General features: G+C 39.3%; 1 protein-coding gene across 9 annotated transcripts in view; it reads left to right on the top strand.

Moving 5' to 3' along the window:
• The first annotated feature begins 10,959 nt into the window (after positions 1–10,959).
• Positions 10,960–20,845, top strand: part of kcnq5a (potassium voltage-gated channel, KQT-like subfamily, member 5a) — a 145,605-nt gene continuing 135,719 nt past the window's right edge. For 4 of the 9 annotated variants that reach the window (XM_056236993.1, XM_056236997.1, XM_056236999.1 and 1 more), the window contains exons 1-2: positions 10,960–11,084; positions 11,216–11,635. In XM_056236993.1, the coding sequence (XP_056092968.1) occupies positions 11,301–11,635 (335 nt within the window). In that variant the 5' untranslated portion in view covers positions 10,960–11,084; positions 11,216–11,300. Of the gene's footprint in view, positions 11,636–20,845 lie in introns of all 9 variants that reach the window. The other 5 variants (XM_056236995.1, XM_056236998.1, XM_056237000.1 and 2 more) reach the window with 2 other exon arrangements.

Genomic DNA, 20,845 nt, shown 5'->3' on the forward strand with positions numbered 1-20,845 from the left:
CCTTGCTTACAGGTCTAATTATCACACTGTAAATGGAAGGTTATATTCAGCAGCACGTTGCATTGTGGGATACATTTTTCTGTGGCGTGTGCTTAAATGTATTAGGGTAAGTCATCTGAGTACTCTGTACATACATAATTTTGTATAATAAAGTGTATAGGCTACCGCAAAAATAGTAGGAGTTAGTATCTTGTCCCGAACGTTACTTTCCAATTCGCCCCGCGAATAGCCTATAGCCTATCTCCACCTCTCCAAAAGAGGACAAAGCTCTGAGGAGACACTTGTTTCCTGCACCGCTCGAATCTATAGCCCCTTTCACACAGCACTTTGAACCCGGCAAGTTGCCAGAGTGCCTTCTGTGTGAACGCAAACACGACCCGGGACTGATGCCGGGATCGATGCCGGGTTGGAGACCTAGTAACATTGCCGTGTTCAGACCCGGAACGCGCGCTGTGTGAACAAAAGCCGTAACCAATGCCGTGTCGTAATGATGCCGCTGAAGTGAAGTGAAAGCAGGCTAGTGAAACGGTACATAATGCGCTTGTTTATGATCGAATCAGAGAAAAAAATGCACAAGCATGGTTTCTCCAGAGAGAATTATTGTGAAATTGCTATTTTTATTTTGCACCGGCAGTTATAGGGTTAATGCGGTGAGTTCGGAAAAGGCCGGGTAGAGAGAAACGAGCGAGTGAGTTCGACTTGTGCGTTAGTGTACAGTGGTTCCCTATCGAGAACGGTTCACTCGTATTGCGTAGCTATACGCTATGGGAAAACTCCTTTCTCGAGAATATTGAAGCCTTTATTTTAAAACGCAGTGCAGCTGCACAGCGAGCACAGTGCAGGCTGTCTAAGCGCGCTGATTGGCTGGGCTGCGACAACTGCACAAACCTATGCAGAAGGTCAAAGGGCACTGGGCCTTATGGCCTCTGCATCATCAGTACTCCAGCTAGGCCTACTGCATATGTGCCCTCTTCAGGGGCTTCCCGGCTCATGCATGACGGCTCGGCCGCCTATGTGTCAGGGTAAATAACAGCTGTATCAAAGCCCTGGCCCCTTGGAAAGACACCAGCTGGTACCAGTCTGGTGTAAGCATGGGTCTGGTCTCAAGGAGGAAGGTGATTAGGAGGAAGGTGATTAGCCAGCTGTATGAGGGCAGGCCTGCCTCCGGCCTCTGGTCGAGCTCGCGATTTGGCAGGACACCATGTCTTGGTCCGGACGGACAACATGGCAGTGGTGTCATATATAAATTGCCAGGGCGGTCTCAGGTCTTACAACCTGTACACCATGGTCGAACAGCTCCTCTTATGGGCTCATGCTAACCTGCGCTCTCTCAGATATGCCATCTTGAGACAACATTCACCCCGAGGTATGGTCTCTCCACCCCCAGACGGTTCTTTTGATCTGGAGTGTCTTCGGGAGGGCAGAGGTCGACCTCTTCGCCTCAGAAGACAACTCTCACGGCCCAATATTCTTTTCGAAGAACAGGAATGCGCTGGCCCACGTATGGCCCAGCCGCCCTCTTTACGCATTCCCTCCGGTCTCGATGCTCCCTCAGGTCATCGAACGGATCAGGGAGAACAAGTGTGCAGTCCTCTTAATAGCCCCTCTCTGGCGGACCCAGACATGGTTCCCTGAGTTGATGCAGCTGCTAGGGGCAGCTCCCTGGCCTATTCCGCGGATTAAGGACCTCCTCACGCAGGCTAACAGGACAGTCTGGCACCTACGTCACGACTTCTGGGCTCTTCATGGATGGCCCCTCAATGGGTATTCACAATTTACAATTGCTCTCCATGAACGTTTCCTGCCTTGAGTTTGGGCCCAACGACTCCAGAGTCGTCCTCAAACTGAGACATGGTTATGTACCCAAGGTGCTCTCGACTCTGTTCAGAGCCCAGGTTATTTCACTATCGGCTTTTCCCCCGTCGGAAGACGATAGAGACTTGAATCTACTCTGCCCTGTCAGGGCTCTCAGAGTCTATTTAGAGCGTTCTGCCCCGTTCAGGCAGTTGAAACAGCTCTTTGTATGCTTCGGTGGCCGCACCAAAGGGTTCCTGGTCACGAAGCAGAGATTATCGAGATGGATAGTAGACGCTATCTCTTCAGCCTACGCTTCAATGGGCCTTCAATGCCCCATAAGCGTCAGGGCTCATTCCACAACGGGCATGGCCTCTTCATGGGCATGGTCCAGTGGTGTACCAATTGAAGACATTTGTGCGGTGGCCGGCTGATCTTCGCCGTCCACACTTGTAAGATTTTACAACTTGGAAGTGCCTACCCTGCAGGTACGAATCCTTTCTATATGAGAGGTCTTGGCCCCTGTTGGGCCCAAGCCTCTACATATCCCTTCGAGGGCCCCGTCTCATCCGGTCCCCGTTGGATTCTGAGTTTAGTTCTACTATAAGACTCGGGCTTCTCAGCTCCAGGTGATAGTCAGAGCGAAGTCATCAGCTAATAGCACGGCGTTTTAAAATGGATTCCCATAGCGTATAGCTACACAATACAAGTGAACCATTCTCGATAGGGAACGTACTCGGTTACTAACGTAACCTCGGTTCCCTGAGAGATAAGGGAACGAGTATTGCGTAGCCGGCCGTGCTATTACGCTGCATGTCCAGGTGCTGTCGCTTCAGTCGATTTAACCTGATTCCTATGGCGAAATGGGCAGCTTATATAGTCAGCAGCCAAGCCCATTTTGGCGTGCTTCGACGCACGCGAGGTGGGAAGCGCCCTGATAGGTTTGCGCGTCCTCGCTGCTTCGTGCAGTTGCCGCAGCCCAGCCAATCAGCGCGCTTAGACAGCTTGCACTGTGCTCGCTGTGCAGCTGCACTGCGTTTTAAAATAAAGTCTTTCTTATTCTCGAGAAAGGAGTTTTCCCATAGCGTATAGCTACGCAATACTCGTTCCCTTATCTCTCTGGGAACCGAGGTTACGTTAGTAACCGAGTACGTTCTTGCGTTCCGATTATAAGTTCAGAAACGGAGCCTTGTCTTGTCCTTCAAGGGTTACAATAGTCCCTTGTCAGACATTACAAATGTATGAATGTTTTGGGGAAAAAAATTACGTTTCGTTAATAAATTTCCAAGAAAAATTAAGAAGAAAATCATATTCACCACGGGAAACACGGGGGCAAAAAAGCATTATACTCACCAAAACTACTGATTATTTTTCACACAAAATCCATCCTAATTTCTTTCCTCAAAAAGACTTAAATTACTATGTTGTACAGGTTATCTTTGCGTTTCAGTCCCAACAACCTTTTCTATCGCCATCGAGGCTAATGCTGAAAGTCGAGTCTGTCCCGTCGTATTTCTGGCATAAGTTTTAATTCGCTTTAGGGCTGAGAGTGTCTGCTCGACAGAAGCAGTGGACACAGGGACAGTCACCGCAAAACATGATGATGTGTACAGCTGCCCCATGCTCTCACAGAGATTTTTGAAGGAAATCAATGAGCTCAGCGGGACTTTTGCCTTCAAAATCAGTCATGGCATACATTACAGTCAGTCAGTTCTGTTATTACCCGGACAGATCGAATAGAGTTCCGTGACTCTGCGTTAAGCTTGATGGATTTTTTCAAGTACGTTTGAACCTGGGGTCGAGGAGGGAAAAAAACATTAATTTGTGGGTTGAAAAACTATTAAATCTACAGGAATATATTTTAGTTTGCAGTTCGCTACAGATGCGGTTAGCGAGCTCAGCCTCTGACTACCAGTAATAGTACGCGCTCTGACCATCCAATCAAAGGACGTTATTGTATTCCTGCTAGATGGCCCCAATGCAGTTAAATCGAAATCTGATTGGCTGTTTAATCTGACTGATTATCTGATTGGTTAAACTTTAAAGCAACAGTTTCATTGCCTTTCATTTAAGCTACAGGCGCCCGCACTATTGATTCTGAAGGCCTCAAGGCAGATTTCTTTGGCCATGGCAACACATGATGGCTGAAATATAATTGGACAAAAGCTCTAATATAAAGATCTGGAAGCAGCGCAACCAAGAAAAAAGCTATGAAATTAAGAGAATGGACTATTGGGAATAATTTAATGGAAAAAATAAGTGCAAGTAAGTGATTCTGATAGTGTTTAGGCCAGCAGAGAAGGCTGGCCCTGACGGCCCACCACTGATTGTAGCAAAGGATTTAGTGTGGGTTTCCTGTCTGAATATGTGGTGATATAAAAAGAGTCTAGGCCTACTGCAAAATGGCAAGAAATCGCTTTTTTTCTATTTAATTGTCTTTGTGAGTTGCACCCATAAATAAACACACAATCTTATTCTGACTCAATGACGGAACTGCAAGTTATCGTTAAGTGATATCCGTCTCGAATTGAAATTTGTGAGTTGAAGGATTTGGACAATAGCTGACAAATTAACATAATATAAAAAAAGTAGTAGGCCTTAATCTAACGAAATCAAATAATCTGCAATGGTTTGCGTTCTCTCCTACAGTAGCCTACATTCATAAACTCAGAGCTGTTGCATTGCCAGTCAGCTGTTTAATGGAAAGTGTCTGTTCTTGTCTGCCTGGGAAATGAAACCAGTGCCGTGAAAGATTTCAAACATTTTTTAAACAGGGGTTGATTTATTGCCACTCTTTCAAATATGTAAAAAAGCATATCTTGCGCTCCATTCTTCAAATGAATATATTGCTAATATTTTAAGACTCGTTACTCATTTCACTTTGCCTTGATCCCGATGGCCATATAATACTCATAGCTTTTTTATGACAGGGGTTATTGGAGAGCTTGTCTGGGTTCTCACTGCTTCTCATCACCGTGCCATGTACTTCATGGTCGGTCGGGTCAAGTACATTCTACAGAAATGTGTTTTAGGCCAATGGATTTTGTGAAGGAGGCAGTAATATTTAGGGCCTTTAAACTATCTGTTAATTCTTTCTCAGTGCTTACAATTATGGCCAAACCGGGCTGGGTTTTTACAGTGCAATCTAACCTCTAAATCAGTGAAACTGATTTGATTGTGATGATTATATTACATGAAATTAAACGACTGCAGTGCTGATGAGAGCTAGGCCTATCCTACCTACGTCCCTATATCATATTAAGCTTTTAGGGAACAACACTATTAGTAGAATAGTAGCGTTAGTAGTTTTATTAATTATTAATTCATTTATTTTTGCTTTTATGGTGCAAAGCTTAAAGTACGGTTTACTTATAATATCACGTTAAACCTATTTTTTAAATGAGTAATATTCAAGTTTTATTTTGCTGTATTTACAGACTCACACCACTAGAGGGTATTGTTGTTAGCTGTGCATGAATCCTTCCTGGATACATTCCTGGAGTTATGTCATTAGAAAAATACAAAAAGATTTTTATGGTCATCATAGTAATGTGTGAATGTAAAAACAAAAAAGGCAGTAACAGAAAACCCTCCCTCATCAGCACAATGATTACATTAAGATAACAATGTCCTGTAATAATTAATGCTTAAAGTTCATTTACAGACGTTTTTGTAGTACAGCAAGAAATTTGAGCTTTGCATACAATACATTAAAATAAATAGCTTTTTTAAATAATAACTTGCAATTCTAAATTACATTGAATCACTAAAAACTCAGGTCTGCACTGCCAGGATTGCTAAATAAACTAAAAATATAGAATATTTGTATTGTAAACACAAGGTGTTCTTGTTCATTTGGCCTATTTATTTGCCTTTCTGCTACACCCTTGGCAGTTTTGTTAATGAAAGCTTGAACAGCTTTTGCACAGCTGTAAGAAATGCCCATATGGCATAATTATGCATTATATAAATCTATTCTTATTGTGAGTACTAATCCACTCTATTTGCACACTGTGCACAAAAAATCAGATGTGTGACAGTTAGGCCTACTTTAAAGAAGAAAAAACATGCCTAACTATTATGCATGTAAACCATTTAAAAAAAAAAAAACAGAATTCAAGAAAAACAGATATGGCTGTATGTCCCAAGCCTGATATGACCCATAGAATAATTTTGTAATCAAATGCTGATTTATTATAAATTATTTATTTAGATATTGTTACCATGTAGTAAGAGATGTGCGTAGATGGAGGCAGTGACAGCTTTCGATGCAATAGCATGCTATTGCAATGTAAGGTTCCAATGATAATGTTATTCTGGAAGATTTCCCTGAATTACATCGACAGATGACAGTCAATTGAGCTGAACAGCTGCATTTGACATCTCACTTTCTTACACACACACACACACACACACACACACACACAGAGAGAGAGAGAGAGAGAGAGAGAGAGAGAGAGAGAGAGAGAGAGAGAGAGAGAGAGAGAGAGAGAGAGAGAGAGAGAGAGAGAGAGAGAGAGAGAGAGAGAGAGAGAGAGAGAGAGAGAGAGAGAGAGAGAGAGATGACAGTGCTGCTGAATCAGTTTCTTTATTTCATCTAATGTTTTTGTGTTTTTCTAGTATTTTTTTCAGCATTTTGGTCACTAAGACACTGTGACAGATTATGCTTTAATACTGCCTTATTTTGTGCTGTCTATTTAATATGATTTATTGGTTTATATTATTGTGCCAAAGTATTTTAATTATGCATAATGACAGTCTAACAATGCAACTTCATAAGCATACAATTGATAACATTAAAATAATAAAATGTGTGATAGAGAGACACAGGTGGAAGAGCACTCAGTGCATCAGCTTCCCCTGCTTCCCTCTGTTGAACCTCTGAGTGAAAAAGACACAAACATTAAGAATACCAGAATATAAAATAAAAATGTAAATACTAAAAGTTTGTAGAATGCAATAAAATATCGTTCACATCATTGAAATACGAACCGTTTACTTGCTAATTCAACTCTATACCATTACCGACGTTTTACGAACATTTGATTTCTTTTCGGATCACGTGGTCTGTCTGGCAGCGGCTCCGCTGGATCTGCGGTCTCCGTGATTACCGGATCAGAGAAGCGATTTCAATTGAGCCCCGATCAGGAACCCAGAAAGACTCAGTTATGAGCTTAAGTCTTGTTTTTGGCGTTTATATAAAGTGTCTATTTAGGAGAATCTGTTCTGCCACTACAGTAGACAACTATTGTAGTTAATTCATAAACTTTTGTAAGTCAAGATGATGCGAGGCGGGTACAGGGGTGTTTGTATCAATAAGGACAGAGATCTCTCAGATTGTCTCAGCATATTTTCTAGGACATTGTCAGTGTCTTCAGAGACAAAAATTGTACGCATAAATGTGTTGTTTCCTCTAAGCCGCTCGGCAGAGAATAAACGCGTTCTCTCTCAGCTCGACATAAATGGGCATTTGCAGAGGGAGCGAATGGCGATGCCAGAGCACTTGGAAAAGCATATTTTTAATCTTAATCGGGAATTATTATTATTATGAATTATGAAATGACTAAATTTCGCTGACAATTTCATTTTTTGTTTTTATTCCGGACATAGGCCTACATAAACTCTTTTGGAGGAATAAAAATCAGAAGCGCCTGCGAGCCATGCAGGCTCAAGCCTTGTTTATACTCGACGCGTCCGCACGAGCGCAAGTCTCCGCTGACTGCGCGCGGACCTCTCCATATGGACGAGGCGTTTATACTTGACGCGCTCGCCGTTGTGCTATTCTGTGAAACGACAGGGGGCGACTCGGAGTAATTCTCCTCTAAACCACCAGGAATCAGCAGTGAAGAAGTAGTTTGCCATTTATTAGTAGTTTATTAATTTCTGATTCATATAAAAAGAGTAATAAATGCAGTAGGTTTATTGTACTTTCACTGCATGTAAACTAGTAAACAACTGAAGCCTTATTGAAGAGTGTTTAAACCTTAATTTCATCAGCAGGGCTTACTTCTGCTATTGTAGGCTTATTTTGTAAATATAAGCAGTTACTTTAGAGTGCAAACTGGGTGCTTAATGTAAATGTGTTCCTATTCAAAAAATGAGAGGCTTTTATGGTCGCCCATCAATGCAAATGTCTCTGTGTATAGAAGGATCATAAACATGCTGATACAGACGCACCAGTTCGGCCAGATTCGGCTCGAAGTCGTTCATCTTCGGATGCGGCGCCGCGCGCGATGTTACAAAAAGTGCCGTGCACACCGCCTGGCGAAATGGGGTCTTGCGCACCCAACGCGCACGACCGCCCACACCGCAATGACGTCATTTTTGCCGCGCGCACTTCGCGCTCTTGCGGACGCGTCGAGTATAAACAAGGCTTCAGGCGGCGATTTATGATGCGGTTGTTTGACAATCATTATAAAGGCTTGAGCCCCCACCCTAACAAAAGGTAGGGGCGTGTATTTTACTTTTTATAATAGGCTACATAAATAAGTATAAAATAAATAAAAACATAAACAGAGTAGCCTACTACAACATTAGCCTATGTTTTGACCGGTTAAAAAAAAACATTTCAGTAAACAAAAGTTAGGCTATAGAAAACAAGTTAGCACTCGACAGACACGCTGGTGAAAAGAAGTCAAGCCAAAAGGTAATTCGATAGGCCTATCGCAAGTAGCCTATGACCAAAAGATTTGTTAAAAAAATTGGCTACTTTAAAAAGTATTTTTACTTGGGTGATTGGAGCGCCAAATTTCTCAGAAGCGGAAGTCATAGTTGGGCAAACTTCGGTGAATGAGAGACTACACCGTCACCAGTGCGTGGGCGCTCTGAAGCGTTTTTTTTTAAAATATTTCAAAGTTACTATCATATTTAATGTGATTAACTTGACAAACTATACATCATTAAAACGATATAAGACTCAAGTTTCAGTATTTGACCACTATTGTATTTTGTGAAACTTATAGTGACAGTTATGTCTTAATATGTGTCAGGAGTTATGAAATACAAAAATGAGTCGTTACCTTTAATATGAATTATGAGCGTCAGCTGCTCTCATTCAGAAAAAAACTCCCGTGCGATCGTCATGACAGCGATTCACAAAACAACGTCCCTCAGGGCTTTTAGCTCAAACATGTGCAGATTTGGAGAAATATTGATAGATTCTCATAGGTTTACATCAGACTTCTATAGACAGGAATAATATTTATTGAATTTATACCCAAATGCGTCGATGTAATCATTTTGAGCGCTGTATACTCTGATGTACAGTTGTGTTATCCATTCATACTGAAGTCTGGGGCGCTGTTGCACAGTTAAGTCCATATATGGATCACATGAAGAAGAGCCATAATCATGTGACATTCAGGAAGTCCTGACACATAAACAAAGCTATCCGAGATCGCTGTAAAGTGCAGATAAAGATGTTTTGAAGACAATAAACATGATTGCAATGATATTTGATTTACCTGTGTTCTTCGAGTCATGTCAGGTATTTTCATAATAATAGATTATATGTATAATGTAATGCTAATCGAGATAGACTTTCAAATTGTGCAGAATACAATAAAATAATATATTTTCTATCTGATTTTTTTATCTGAAGCCAAATCAGATTACAGAAAGTTATTTAAAACACTCGACTTGCGCTATAAAGTAAGTTGGAGCACAAACATAGTTTTATTCTCATAAATTGTCGTGTATTGATGGTGTGCTAAGCTAACATGCTAGCTAGTACTGAGCACCTGCTACCTAACTTCGATGTAATTTTTATGATTTTTTTTCTAAATAAGAATGCTTACTGAAATGTTTCGTTTTTCAAAAAGGCCATTTGATACAGTTTCACTGTGAAGTGAGAACTTTTATAAAATAAATGAGGGATTGAAACAGTGTGAATTGCTAGTCGTTAGTGATTATAATGCAGACAAAAGAAAAGCATATTTAGAGCAATAACCAGGCTGGAGAGGTGTGAATATGTGCAGGGGAGCCTGAGACTGAATGGGACTCGTTTTTGCATCACAAAACAATAGAGGCAATAGACTGAATAGATGCTTATAAGATGACAATAAACACCAGTCTAATCAAAATAAAGTCATATGACATGATCTTGAAAAACATTGAACTAAATACAGAGTTTTAGACTTATCATCTTCAGATTTTAAATATAACATGGTTAGACATGTGGCTTTAGCTGCAGTGCATTTCTAGATTGCTACAATGCCAACTTCAATTTTATTTTCATGAAGATGTTTCATAAAAATAAATGTATAATAACTTTACAAAACTTTGAAGCTATTTATAACTATTTTTTTTCATTATGACTAATTAATTCTACATTTACAATAAACTTCCAGGTGTCAGCTTTCAAATGAGATCTTACTTGTGCTTTTAGTACAAAGGGTTCATGAACTGTATCTGTTTCAGTTTGGGAATGCCATATCTGGGGATTTTTCAAAAATGGGCTTGAAGCTTAACAGGTTAAATATATTTTTGTGTTCCCATTTGCTCAAATAACAAAACTCCACAATAGTGTTTTCACAACTTTCAAAAAGGGAAAAAAGAGAGAGATTGATAACTCAAGTCAGAAGAGAGAAAAACCACTCCCACAGCCGTTATTAAACACGTCACGGGCATTAACTAGTTTCTTGTTATTTAACGCAAAGATAGGCTAATATAATACAAAGTACAGTGTTATAAATATATATACATTAAAAAATTGAAAATTGAAAATGTAAAAAACTTTGTAGGATTTACGATGTTGAATCACTGGCTGTGAAAAGGGTCCACAAAATGCGTTCAGACGTCACTTTCGCGCCAGGATGTAACCATAGCAACAGTATTCGGCATATAATCCCTTATCGGACGGTAAACATATAACTACTGTCATTCTTTATCACCTTTCTGCACTTTTACTGTAGTTGTAGTTAAAGTATATCATGGAAACCTTTGTATTTTAGTAGCCTATATTAGTTTGCAGTTAAAAAAAATCATATTGAAATTCTCTTAAAAAGACGACCACACTGTTCGCACACTGAAGCTTCATAAAGCCGATAATTTGTCTATATTGGGGTGTCTAAGTGCTACATTAGATCTTGTCAGCACATTTGAACTGAATAGAGTAGCCTATGGTTTACAGATGAAGAGAAAGAGAGTGAGAGAGAGAGAGCGCGCGCGAGAGTGTTGCGTTTAATGTCGAGTGATGCCCTCCCCTCGCCACATCTCCTCCACTGAGATGGTGACGCTCCTTCAAAACTCCAGTCTCACGGCGGCGAGCGCAGATTGCTTGAGTCATCAAGGTTCATAACTTTACCAAATCTTTCATAGCTTATCTGCAAATGAGCTGGATGCCTGCTCTTGTCAGTATGCGATCCTGTTATATATAATCTTAAAGAGAAGAACAATAAAATATTCTTATGTTTTTACACAGGAGACTGTAACGCTCGTCTTCAGACTCTTTATATGCGCGCACCGCTGGTGCCAGACGCGCGTTTCCAGCCTGCGCTAATGATGCGATGCCCCGCAACCACAGTGGCGATGAGGGCGGTACTGGTCTCTGGATGAAGACCTCGCAGCCCTATGGCATGAAAGATGTTGAAGCCGGCCGTGGGACGATGAACAACGCGACCAGGACAGTCGACAGTTTGCTGTCGACGCCGGGCACAACAGGTGCAGTAGGCTCGGAGAACCAGAGGAGAAAGCAGGGCGCCCGGCTGAGCCTGCTGGGGAAACCGCTCATCTACAGCGCGCAAAGCGGCCGGAGAAACGCGCGCTACAGGAAGCTCCAGAACTACCTCTACAATGTCCTGGAGCGACCGCGAGCCTGGGCATTCATTTACCATGCCTTTGTGTAAGTCAAAAAATCTCACTCTTTTTGTTGATGACATCATGAATGTTCACAACTGAAGTTCACATGTTAAGTTGTATATAGCCTATACTGCATATGACATGTAGCCTATACATTTTTATTTGAAATGTCTCATTTTCTTTCAGAGAGTGAATCCTAATTGTGTTTGAAATGCTTAGCATTTGTACGGTATGTCTGAAAGTTTTATGAAAGAAATGTAGGGATGCAGAGAACTGTAATCTGCTGTATTACAGTTCATATTCCATTCTCTTTTCAAATAGAACAGTTAAACATAACCTAATGACTTGTTCTATTAGAGTAATTCAGGGTTTTTAAAATGTCTCTACTAGGTACAGTGTGGCCTTTGATTGACTAGGTTGTTTGTCATTTAAATGCACCAGTGAGGTTTGCGTTATGGTGTGCATTTGCTATTAATGTTACTGGGAAATTTATGATTATGGCTTTTCAGAGATTTTCTGTAAGCTCCCTGAAAGAGATGCTCTCTATATGACCCCAATTTAAAGGGAAATGCAGGCACTGTAACATACTTTTTTTGCTCAGATTGTTGCGTCTGTTGGCATGTTGTTAGGAGCGTTTTTAAGGAGGAAGCTGAGCTGTCGGATGGTGAGACTGGAGCACTGCGCTGTGCTTCAAGACAGGATGTTGTTGTTTTATTTGTGCTGAGAGGACAGCTGAGGTCATAGAGGTTAAGTTGTTACATCTGCAACGACGCATTGTCCCACATTAGTCAGAAACATCACAGAATCAGCACACTTGGACTGGGCTGCATGCTTCATAAAAAAATCAGGAGAGGAATGAAGTAGCTTTTACATGAGTTGCTACTTAGATGTTATCAGTAATTCGTTTTTTAACAAGTTTTAGAACATATTTCTTAAGCATTTGTTTTGTAGCCAACGATTTGCATAATTATAGATTATGGATATTGCATATAGCTTTTGAGGGTTTAAGTCAAACTCTTTGATTGTGTGCGTGTGCATAAAAAAAGAAATGCTGTAAACAGTGTTGATTGCGGTGAGAGGTTTTGTCATGAGAACAAAGTTAATAAAGAAAATTCTTTGAGACTGTTGGTTTTAAAAGACTGTGAAAGAAGACGTGGGACTGTTTGAAGTCAATGAACAATCAATCACAACACAATCTTGCCTTATCACCACTGTGCCTTTAAGCAAACCATATGCTGAACTGCTGTTTCCGTCATGTACTCAAATCCTTTGTAATGAATAATCTACTAAATGTCATATTATTAAGTAATAGTCATTGTGCCAGTATGCTTGAGGGTCAGATGTACAGTAGAAGCATATGTCCCATGTGAACACATGATCGATTCATTTCATTATTAATTATGAAGTCGTCATTTAGAGCTTGAACTTGATCTCAGTTGAAATATGTTATAACTTATATTTAAGTGAAGTGGTCATTATACGTCACGCGTGCTGTTCCATAATACGATAAGTTAGTTAAAGTGGTTTGCTGTAGTTTTTAAGATGAAATTCTTAAATGCTATTCTATTCCAAATTCTATTCTAAAATGGATTTGTGCTTGATAATTTGTTACTGTAAGATTTTTTTTTAAATGGTATAACATTTAATGAAAATAACAAGCTGTAAAAAGATAATATAAAAATATCTAAATTATTAAAATTATAACAAACAAAATGATAGACGTTATTTGCTCATATGATACTTTCACCGTTATTTCCAATAGAGCATATATCTCTAGACAAATAAGTGTTTGGAGTTAAGGTGTGTGCTATTAATTTTTTAGAACATTTTTAATGATTCATATGATTTTCAGTTTGTTTCAATTGCTTTTATTAATTGATTAGAGACTGGCTGAATCTGACATTCTGAAATTATAAGAACTTGCCTTGTTGTTTGTGTGTTGGATTATCAAATGCTAGAATTCTGAATTTTGTGGCAAGGCACCCACACCAACATGCAGTGTATAGTCTAGCATTTATTATAGCACTATACTGTATGCCACACGTGAGACTATTATGCACTAGTCTTTTATGAAGACGACTTTCTGTTTAATAGGTTCTTTAAATGGGAAGGATTTTCATTGGCCATATCAATAACTTCACAGTTGTCTGCTCACCCAGCAAATGTTTTTACAGCGCATCAAAGCAAGCTCTTTTATCTCTTTGTGATGAGCAGATTACAGAACTGCAGCTGAGCACATTTTACCAAGGTTAAAGCTCCGCTCCACCTCAAAACCTCACCTCAGCATCAACATCAACAAAACACTCTCTGATAATCATATTTGACACTCAGATAATATAACGAGGGAATTTTTCTACTTTCATTAAACAAACCTACCTGTATTCTTTCCGTATGCATTAATACATGCGGTTTCACCAACACAAAGAACACATTATGCTGCCATCATGAACACTTACATCATTAAAGCCACATTCAGTTTCCTTTATCCCCTCAGAAATCACATACTTTCTTTAAGAATGAAAAAGGAAATTGCACAGTAGGTGAACACTGCCATAATCATCTGTGTCGGTATACGTCATGCTATAGTTAGATTCAAGCCTACTTTATATGACTGAGAATTCATCTGGTTCATTGAGTTCCTTATTCACATTTCCTAACTGTGTTCCATTTCATGGTTTAGAAAACTTTTAGAATTCTATTTACAGTAGATGGTTTAGATTGACTTGATGCTGAGTTATTGAGTGATTTGTACCACACACGGGGGCAGTGGGTTTTTATTTTGTAACAAAATATTTCAAAATTCCCACCTGTAATGATCTCCTGGACTCGACTGTGACAAAAAGAGCAACAAAGGGCCTCTTGTTCTCTGTGCACTCAGAAAGGTGCTCTAGTTTGCCACTGACCCGGCAAGACAGAATGTGATCTATACAAGAGCCAGCCAACTAACATTAGAGATTTTTCTACTTTGGCTTAAGATGTCAGGTTGGATTTAATCTGATTTCCTTACACCGGAATTCGGACGGGAAATTAGGAGATGTCAGTTTTTGGTTTCATTTGTCTTTTGAAGCAATGTAGTATACATTTACTTGCATCTATCAATATTGACATCAAGTACCAATTTTCTAGCACCGTTTGATTGTGTAGGTCTGCTTAGAGTACTACTAGAGTTATGCAACACTTAGTTCGGGATTGACCAAGCTTTTCGCAGGTTATCACTTCGGCTTTATGTTTGCAACAGTCCTGATAAGATTTATTTATTTCTTTTTACTTGGATCAAGGGACATGTTTTGTTTTGAGAGAGAGACAAAAAAAAAGTTCTTCTTGAGCTGTTATTGTGTTTATATTTAAGATTAATGCTCCTGTTTGATGGAGAACACCATTGACCCACTGGCCACAGACGTGGACCAGTCACTTTCATTCCCATTATTGTCGTAATCGAAATGCAAGCTGCTGTTGTTCACATTGGAAGGTATATGGAAACAAAGTAGTCTCTCGGTAAATGGAAATAAAGATTTTAGAGCGGTTACAGATGCAAAAAAAGTGCAAAGAGAAGGCAATAAACAGGGTGTCATGCCTGTGTTCCAGTGGGAGTATGAATGGTAGGGGGAAAGGCCTTTGAAAAGGACACTGTTTGATCACGTCAGGTACTCCTGACACAAGACAGACCTCGAGGAAGAGCTGCAGCCCTCAGACAGGGTACTGCTTCAGCATGTTGACTTGCCAGCCGTGTTGAGAGAAAACTAGCAGCGTAGAACATGGATCTAAAAATTTGGACATTTCTGTCCTTCTGTGTATCACCACTGCAGATTAACTAATATATCATTAAAACTTTCTGTCTTTTGAAAGAAAGAACCCAAGAAACATTTCTTATTATTATCAAATGGTTGCTTAAATTTGAGCATTTTTTGAATGGATTTTTTATGCAATAGAAATCTTACGTAACATTATAAATGTCTTTACTGTCGCTTTTGTTCAATTTAATGCACGCTTGCTGAATAAAAGTATTAATTTCTTAAAAAAACAGAAAATACAAGACACCAAACCTTTGTACAGTAGTGTACAGTATGTGCCAGCAGAATTTTACAGAATTGAAATGTGTGTTATTTCTACATATGATCCATCACTTCGGCGCAGAAAGTGTGAAAAAAGGCAGCAGATTCTGTTCGGACCTGGCTATACGAGCTACCGCTGCTCGAAACTTTCATTAAAATTAATGTTGGTATTAAGTTTAATAACAGGGAGGCCATTAGCCAAAAACAGTTTCTCAAAGCAACAGTACTGTTTTGTCGTTGTAATGGTTTTTCATGATATGGATGACGAATCAATAGAAAGCCTCATTCGCTATAGTTAACACAAGGACTTTGTCATTCCATTCTGCTGATTGAATCATTTTAACCGGGTGGTGTGTAGTAAAACATCAGAAAGTGGTCTTATATTAGTTGCCCTTGCTGACAAGGGGCTGACTGATGGAGGCAGCCGTCTTCTCTTAATAGCAAACCCTTGCAACATAAGTAGTCTGTGTGGCTTGGCATAACCCAGAGGGGCTTCCCTACCCAGCAGTGCCCAAGCAAACTGGGCTAAAGAGTAATTGCCTTGCCTGGAAATACATTGGGGGTCTTCCATCGCTCACTATTCCTTGTCTTTGATCTTGCCTGTCTGCATGAAGTGGTTCCCCTGATAACGCAGCATTTTGGTATGAAGACAGGTGTGCATGGAATCTGGGTTGACAGCTCTCTGTCTGATTGGATTGATTGCAACAACTTATGAATTATAACAATTAGTCAGCATATATTCCTTAAGGTTTTCTGAATCATTTTTCCTGTTTGCTTCCCCTGCACATTAGCAAGTAATTTCTATCTGCGTCGGAATTGGCACACATTCAGGGTAGAGTATGTGCTGAACTTCTCAACTTGATGAAGAACATTTTTAGGAATGCATTTGTGTTGTGTGACTACATTCTTAGACATATTACATCCATCATGCTGTCTGACTTTTGACCCGTGTGGTCTTTGATCTTTGATCTATGACATACTAACAACAACTGTGGCAATGTCTAGTACAATTTAAAAATTAGGAACAACTTTCTTGCTTCCTATAGCATTTACAATTGAAAAGAGCTTACCTAAATTTTCTGCCATTTATATTTATTTTAAATCTGCCAATTAGCTCAACTGATATTGTTTGGTTAGCCTAATGTTTTTTGATTAATGCATATTCGGACATACTACTTATTTGACATACTGCTTATTTGACATACTGCTTTTTCTATATTCTACCATTTCAAAAGTTTTGGGTAGTAATAATAATATTTCACAATATTACTGACTTTAACTGTATTTTTGACCAAATAAATGAAGTCTTGGTGAGCATAAGAGACTTCTTTCAAAAGCAAAAAAAAAAAAAAAAAAAAAAATCTTAGCGACCACAAACTTTTGCATAGCAGAGAAGTATGCATAATCAGACAGGGGGTCTGTCTTCTCTCTGCTTTAGCATCTCCTCAGATGCCTGTAAATAATCATTAAACAACATGAATAGGTAGATTTAGCCTTAATAGAAACAAATTTAAACAAAATAAAAGTGTTTTTTCTGCTCTCTATATGGTCTAATGACATCACTCTCTGTTTCACTTGGATGAATGTACAACATGTTGTGCCAGTAATTGAATTTTACCATTAGCGGCAGCGCATTGATAAGTTAAGTGTTAATGGGCATTTATTTTTTTAACCTGCTGATAAAGTACAATACTAATATTTAGCAAATAGTATTGTGCTCACAGCAAATTAGCAGACTGGAGATTGTAACTCTGTTGAATCAAAGGTCAAAATCTCTGTTGCTGCAGCAAGCTTGGAAGAATAAAAAGCAGTCTCAGCATCATGCACAAAGCCTCTTTAATTGGACTTGAAAGATTCTGCTTTTGTTGTGGCAATTTTGCATGTACCCCCTTTGAAATTATGCAATAGTGGTGTATTTGCACTTGTGTTAGTGGCTAATGAAATGCATAACTATGCTAATTTTCCCATATGTCATCAGGCACATGAGAGATGACTCATTAGAGCTATTTCTTATTCGCGTGTGTGATCCATTTGGTGTGCTGTCGGATAATGGCAGTCGGAGTTGGATTAGATTGTGTATTTCTGAAGGATCAGATATGTTGAAATATCTCTCCACAATCTTGTAAATTAAAGTCAAAAGCCCAGAAATACATTTTTAAAATAAATAGATTTAGGTTTTAGGGCAGTGGACAAATTAAAGTTGATCAGTCGACTTAACTTAAAAAAAAAGTATATATTTTTTCTATTATACTTAGTTTATTTACTTAATAATTTTAAGGCTATTGGGTTCCTCACTTTTTTTAAGTTAAGTCAACTGATCACTTTTTACAGTGTGGTGTGTTAAAACCAAATAGTTCATTTGAGAAAAAAACTAATACCTTAAGTCGGGGACACACTTAGTGACTCTAAGTCACTAATTATGTAATTATGTAACAATGTAATTTGATACTTACGACTGATCATGCCCAAACGTGCCGAGTCAGAGACAGTTGCTTTCAAGTTGTTCACAGTTTGTTCACAGTTGGTGTTTAAAATCTGCCGTAGTCATTGGAAACAGTCTGTAAGTGTGTTCAGTTCAGTCTTAGAATGTTTCAGCTAGTCGTTAAATGTGTCCCCGGCATTAGAGGACTTTTTACCCTAAATGTCACAGAGATTTTTGCAGTCACTCTCAGGCTTGTTCTTTAGAAGTTCCTTCACCTTACTTGGTCTAGATCAGTGACAGAGGAGTAACAGTGTGACATAATCCCCTCTGGACCTTGACTCCCTACTCCAATTTGGCAGGAGATTGTGGTAAACTCCTCCTGTTTACACAAAATATTTCCCTTTAATTGACCATTCAAACTTGTCTATACAGCGGCCTTGGAGAGCTGGAAGATTATCTAGTCCTGTTAAACAGTCTTGAGAGGATAGATTGTCATTTTTCAATGGCAACAAATGTTCAAGCTATAGACCTTAAGTAGCCCCGCCCCTTTTCAGCGCTGCGCTTGTTGTCTTTTGTCTTCCGGTCTGTATTTTCACAGCGATCTTGCCTATTTATGAATGAACGGCTCATTTTAAAATCTTCCCGGTCTACTGACATTTGTTAAGACATCTGCTTTAAACACTACAATCCTCATGATAACTTTCGTTAACTTTGCATTAAGTAAATCCACTTCAAAAGTTAATTACTCCTGGACAGAAATGCCATAGAGATATACAGAGCAACCGCAAAAACGGAAGTTCAAAGACAATATTCTAAAGATGGCGGTGCCCTTGTTTCTCTGGTGCATAAGGTCTATAGAGGCCAGAGACTTCATTACTGTGTGAAATGAAAAGCATGTTTTGAGACTGAAAGCCAACATAGAAAAGTACTTGACTACAAAAACGCCTGCTGAAGTTTCTTAATGAACTATAGGTCTGCCTTGTCAAACTGATCTCCAGGCTCTGGAGGAACTGGTTATTCGCTAGTTCTTGCCTATTTGATTGGTTTGTCTGCAGTGTATGGTAAAAATTTAGATCCTGCTCTCTCAGAGGAAATAAGAATCTGGGGAGGTAGGTGGATGTGTATTTATTTAAAGGCCCACTGAAGTGCCTTGAAACACTCAGCGTTTTTCAATGGGTTGTTGTAATTTCCACTGAAACAGGAAGACAGGATGGGACATATCGACCAGCTCCTTCCCTTTTTAAAAACCGCCAATAGCACTTTGTTTATATCACAGCTCAGCCAGAGCTGTTATGCTCGGCAAAGCCGCATTTGACAGCCACAGTCAAGTCACCTTTATTTATATAGCGCTTTTTACAATACAGATTGTTTCAAAGCAGCTTTACAGAGATAACAGGAAAATAATCCAGAAAAGTTTGTTTCCAGAAGAAAATAGCGTCATAGTCCAGCTTAAAGGGTAAGTTCACCCAAAAATGAAAATTCTGTCAGTAATTACTCACCCTCATGTTGTTTCAACCCCGTAAGACTTTCGTTCATCTTCGGAACACAAATTAAGATATTTTTTATTAAATCTGAGAGCTGGATCACTCCTCCATAGGCTTCTTAAGGGATCGAAACTGGCCGGCCCAAAAGTTATGAAAGTCATCGTTAAAATAGTCCGAGTGACTACAGTGGCTCAACCTTAAGTTTATCAAGCGACGAGAATACTTTTTGTGCGCAAAAAACAAACAAAAATAACGACTTTATTCAACTAATCGTTTCCTTCTCTGTACGGCCGTGATATTTAACGTAGTGATATTGCGCAAAGCTTCTGGGTTGTATGTCACACGTAGGCTCACTATTGGCCGACGCTGGTCATGTGTGTGATGCGTGACGTACAACCTAGAAGCTTTGCGTAGTTTCACTACGTGAAATATCACCACACCTGGCAAGAGATCAGAGACCATTCCTCCATACAGAATCTCTCCAGATCCTTCAGATTCCCAGATCCATGTTGGTGCTTCTTCACTTCAGTTCACTCCACTCATCAGGTCAGGGAACTGGGACGGTCATGGCAGAAGCTTCATTTTGTGCTCCGTAACACATTTTTGTGTTGATAATTGATGCTTACTTTTGGAAGAACAGAAATTCAATTAGGCTCACATTTGCCATTATTTCCTTCAGTGATGCCTGTACAACTTTAACATTTATTATTTGAATTCGTTTTCCATTTTTTTATGGCTGTGCATTATTGTTGTATTTCCTTTTTCAGATTTACTAATACTAAATTGGCATGTAAACAAACTGAACTGTGATTGATCATTTTACATGTCCATTAGACTGTCCTTTTCCATCAAAGTGGGCCACAATACGCTGCAATGTTGGCCACATTTGTAGCTGATTGTTAAATAGCAAGTCTCTCATGTTCAATATTTTCTATTTGAATATACAGTAGTCAACATTTGAAGTGGATCAAAAAAGTTCATCAAAGTTGTCCCAAGACAATAACGGGTATTGTTCAATATTCCTGTATAACTTTGATGAAAGGTTTTGATCCACTTCAAATGTTGACTGTATTTTAAAATGTAGGCCTAATCTATCCCTGTAATGGCAAAGTTGAATTTTCAGCAGTGTCACATGATCCTTCAGAAATCATTCTAATATGCTGATTTAATGCTCAAGATACATATTTTTTTTAGAAATGTTAAAAACAGTTGTGCTGCTTAATATTTTTTTGGAAACCATGATACTTTTTTTCAGAATTCTTTGATCAATTTAATAGAAAGAACAAAAGAAAAGC

Source organism: Rhinichthys klamathensis, unplaced genomic scaffold (assembly GCF_029890125.1).
Source record: "Rhinichthys klamathensis goyatoka isolate OS25496 unplaced genomic scaffold, OSU_Roscu_1.1 h1tg000474l_1, whole genome shotgun sequence".
In the NCBI taxonomy this organism is placed as follows: Eukaryota; Metazoa; Chordata; class Actinopteri; order Cypriniformes; family Leuciscidae; genus Rhinichthys; species Rhinichthys klamathensis.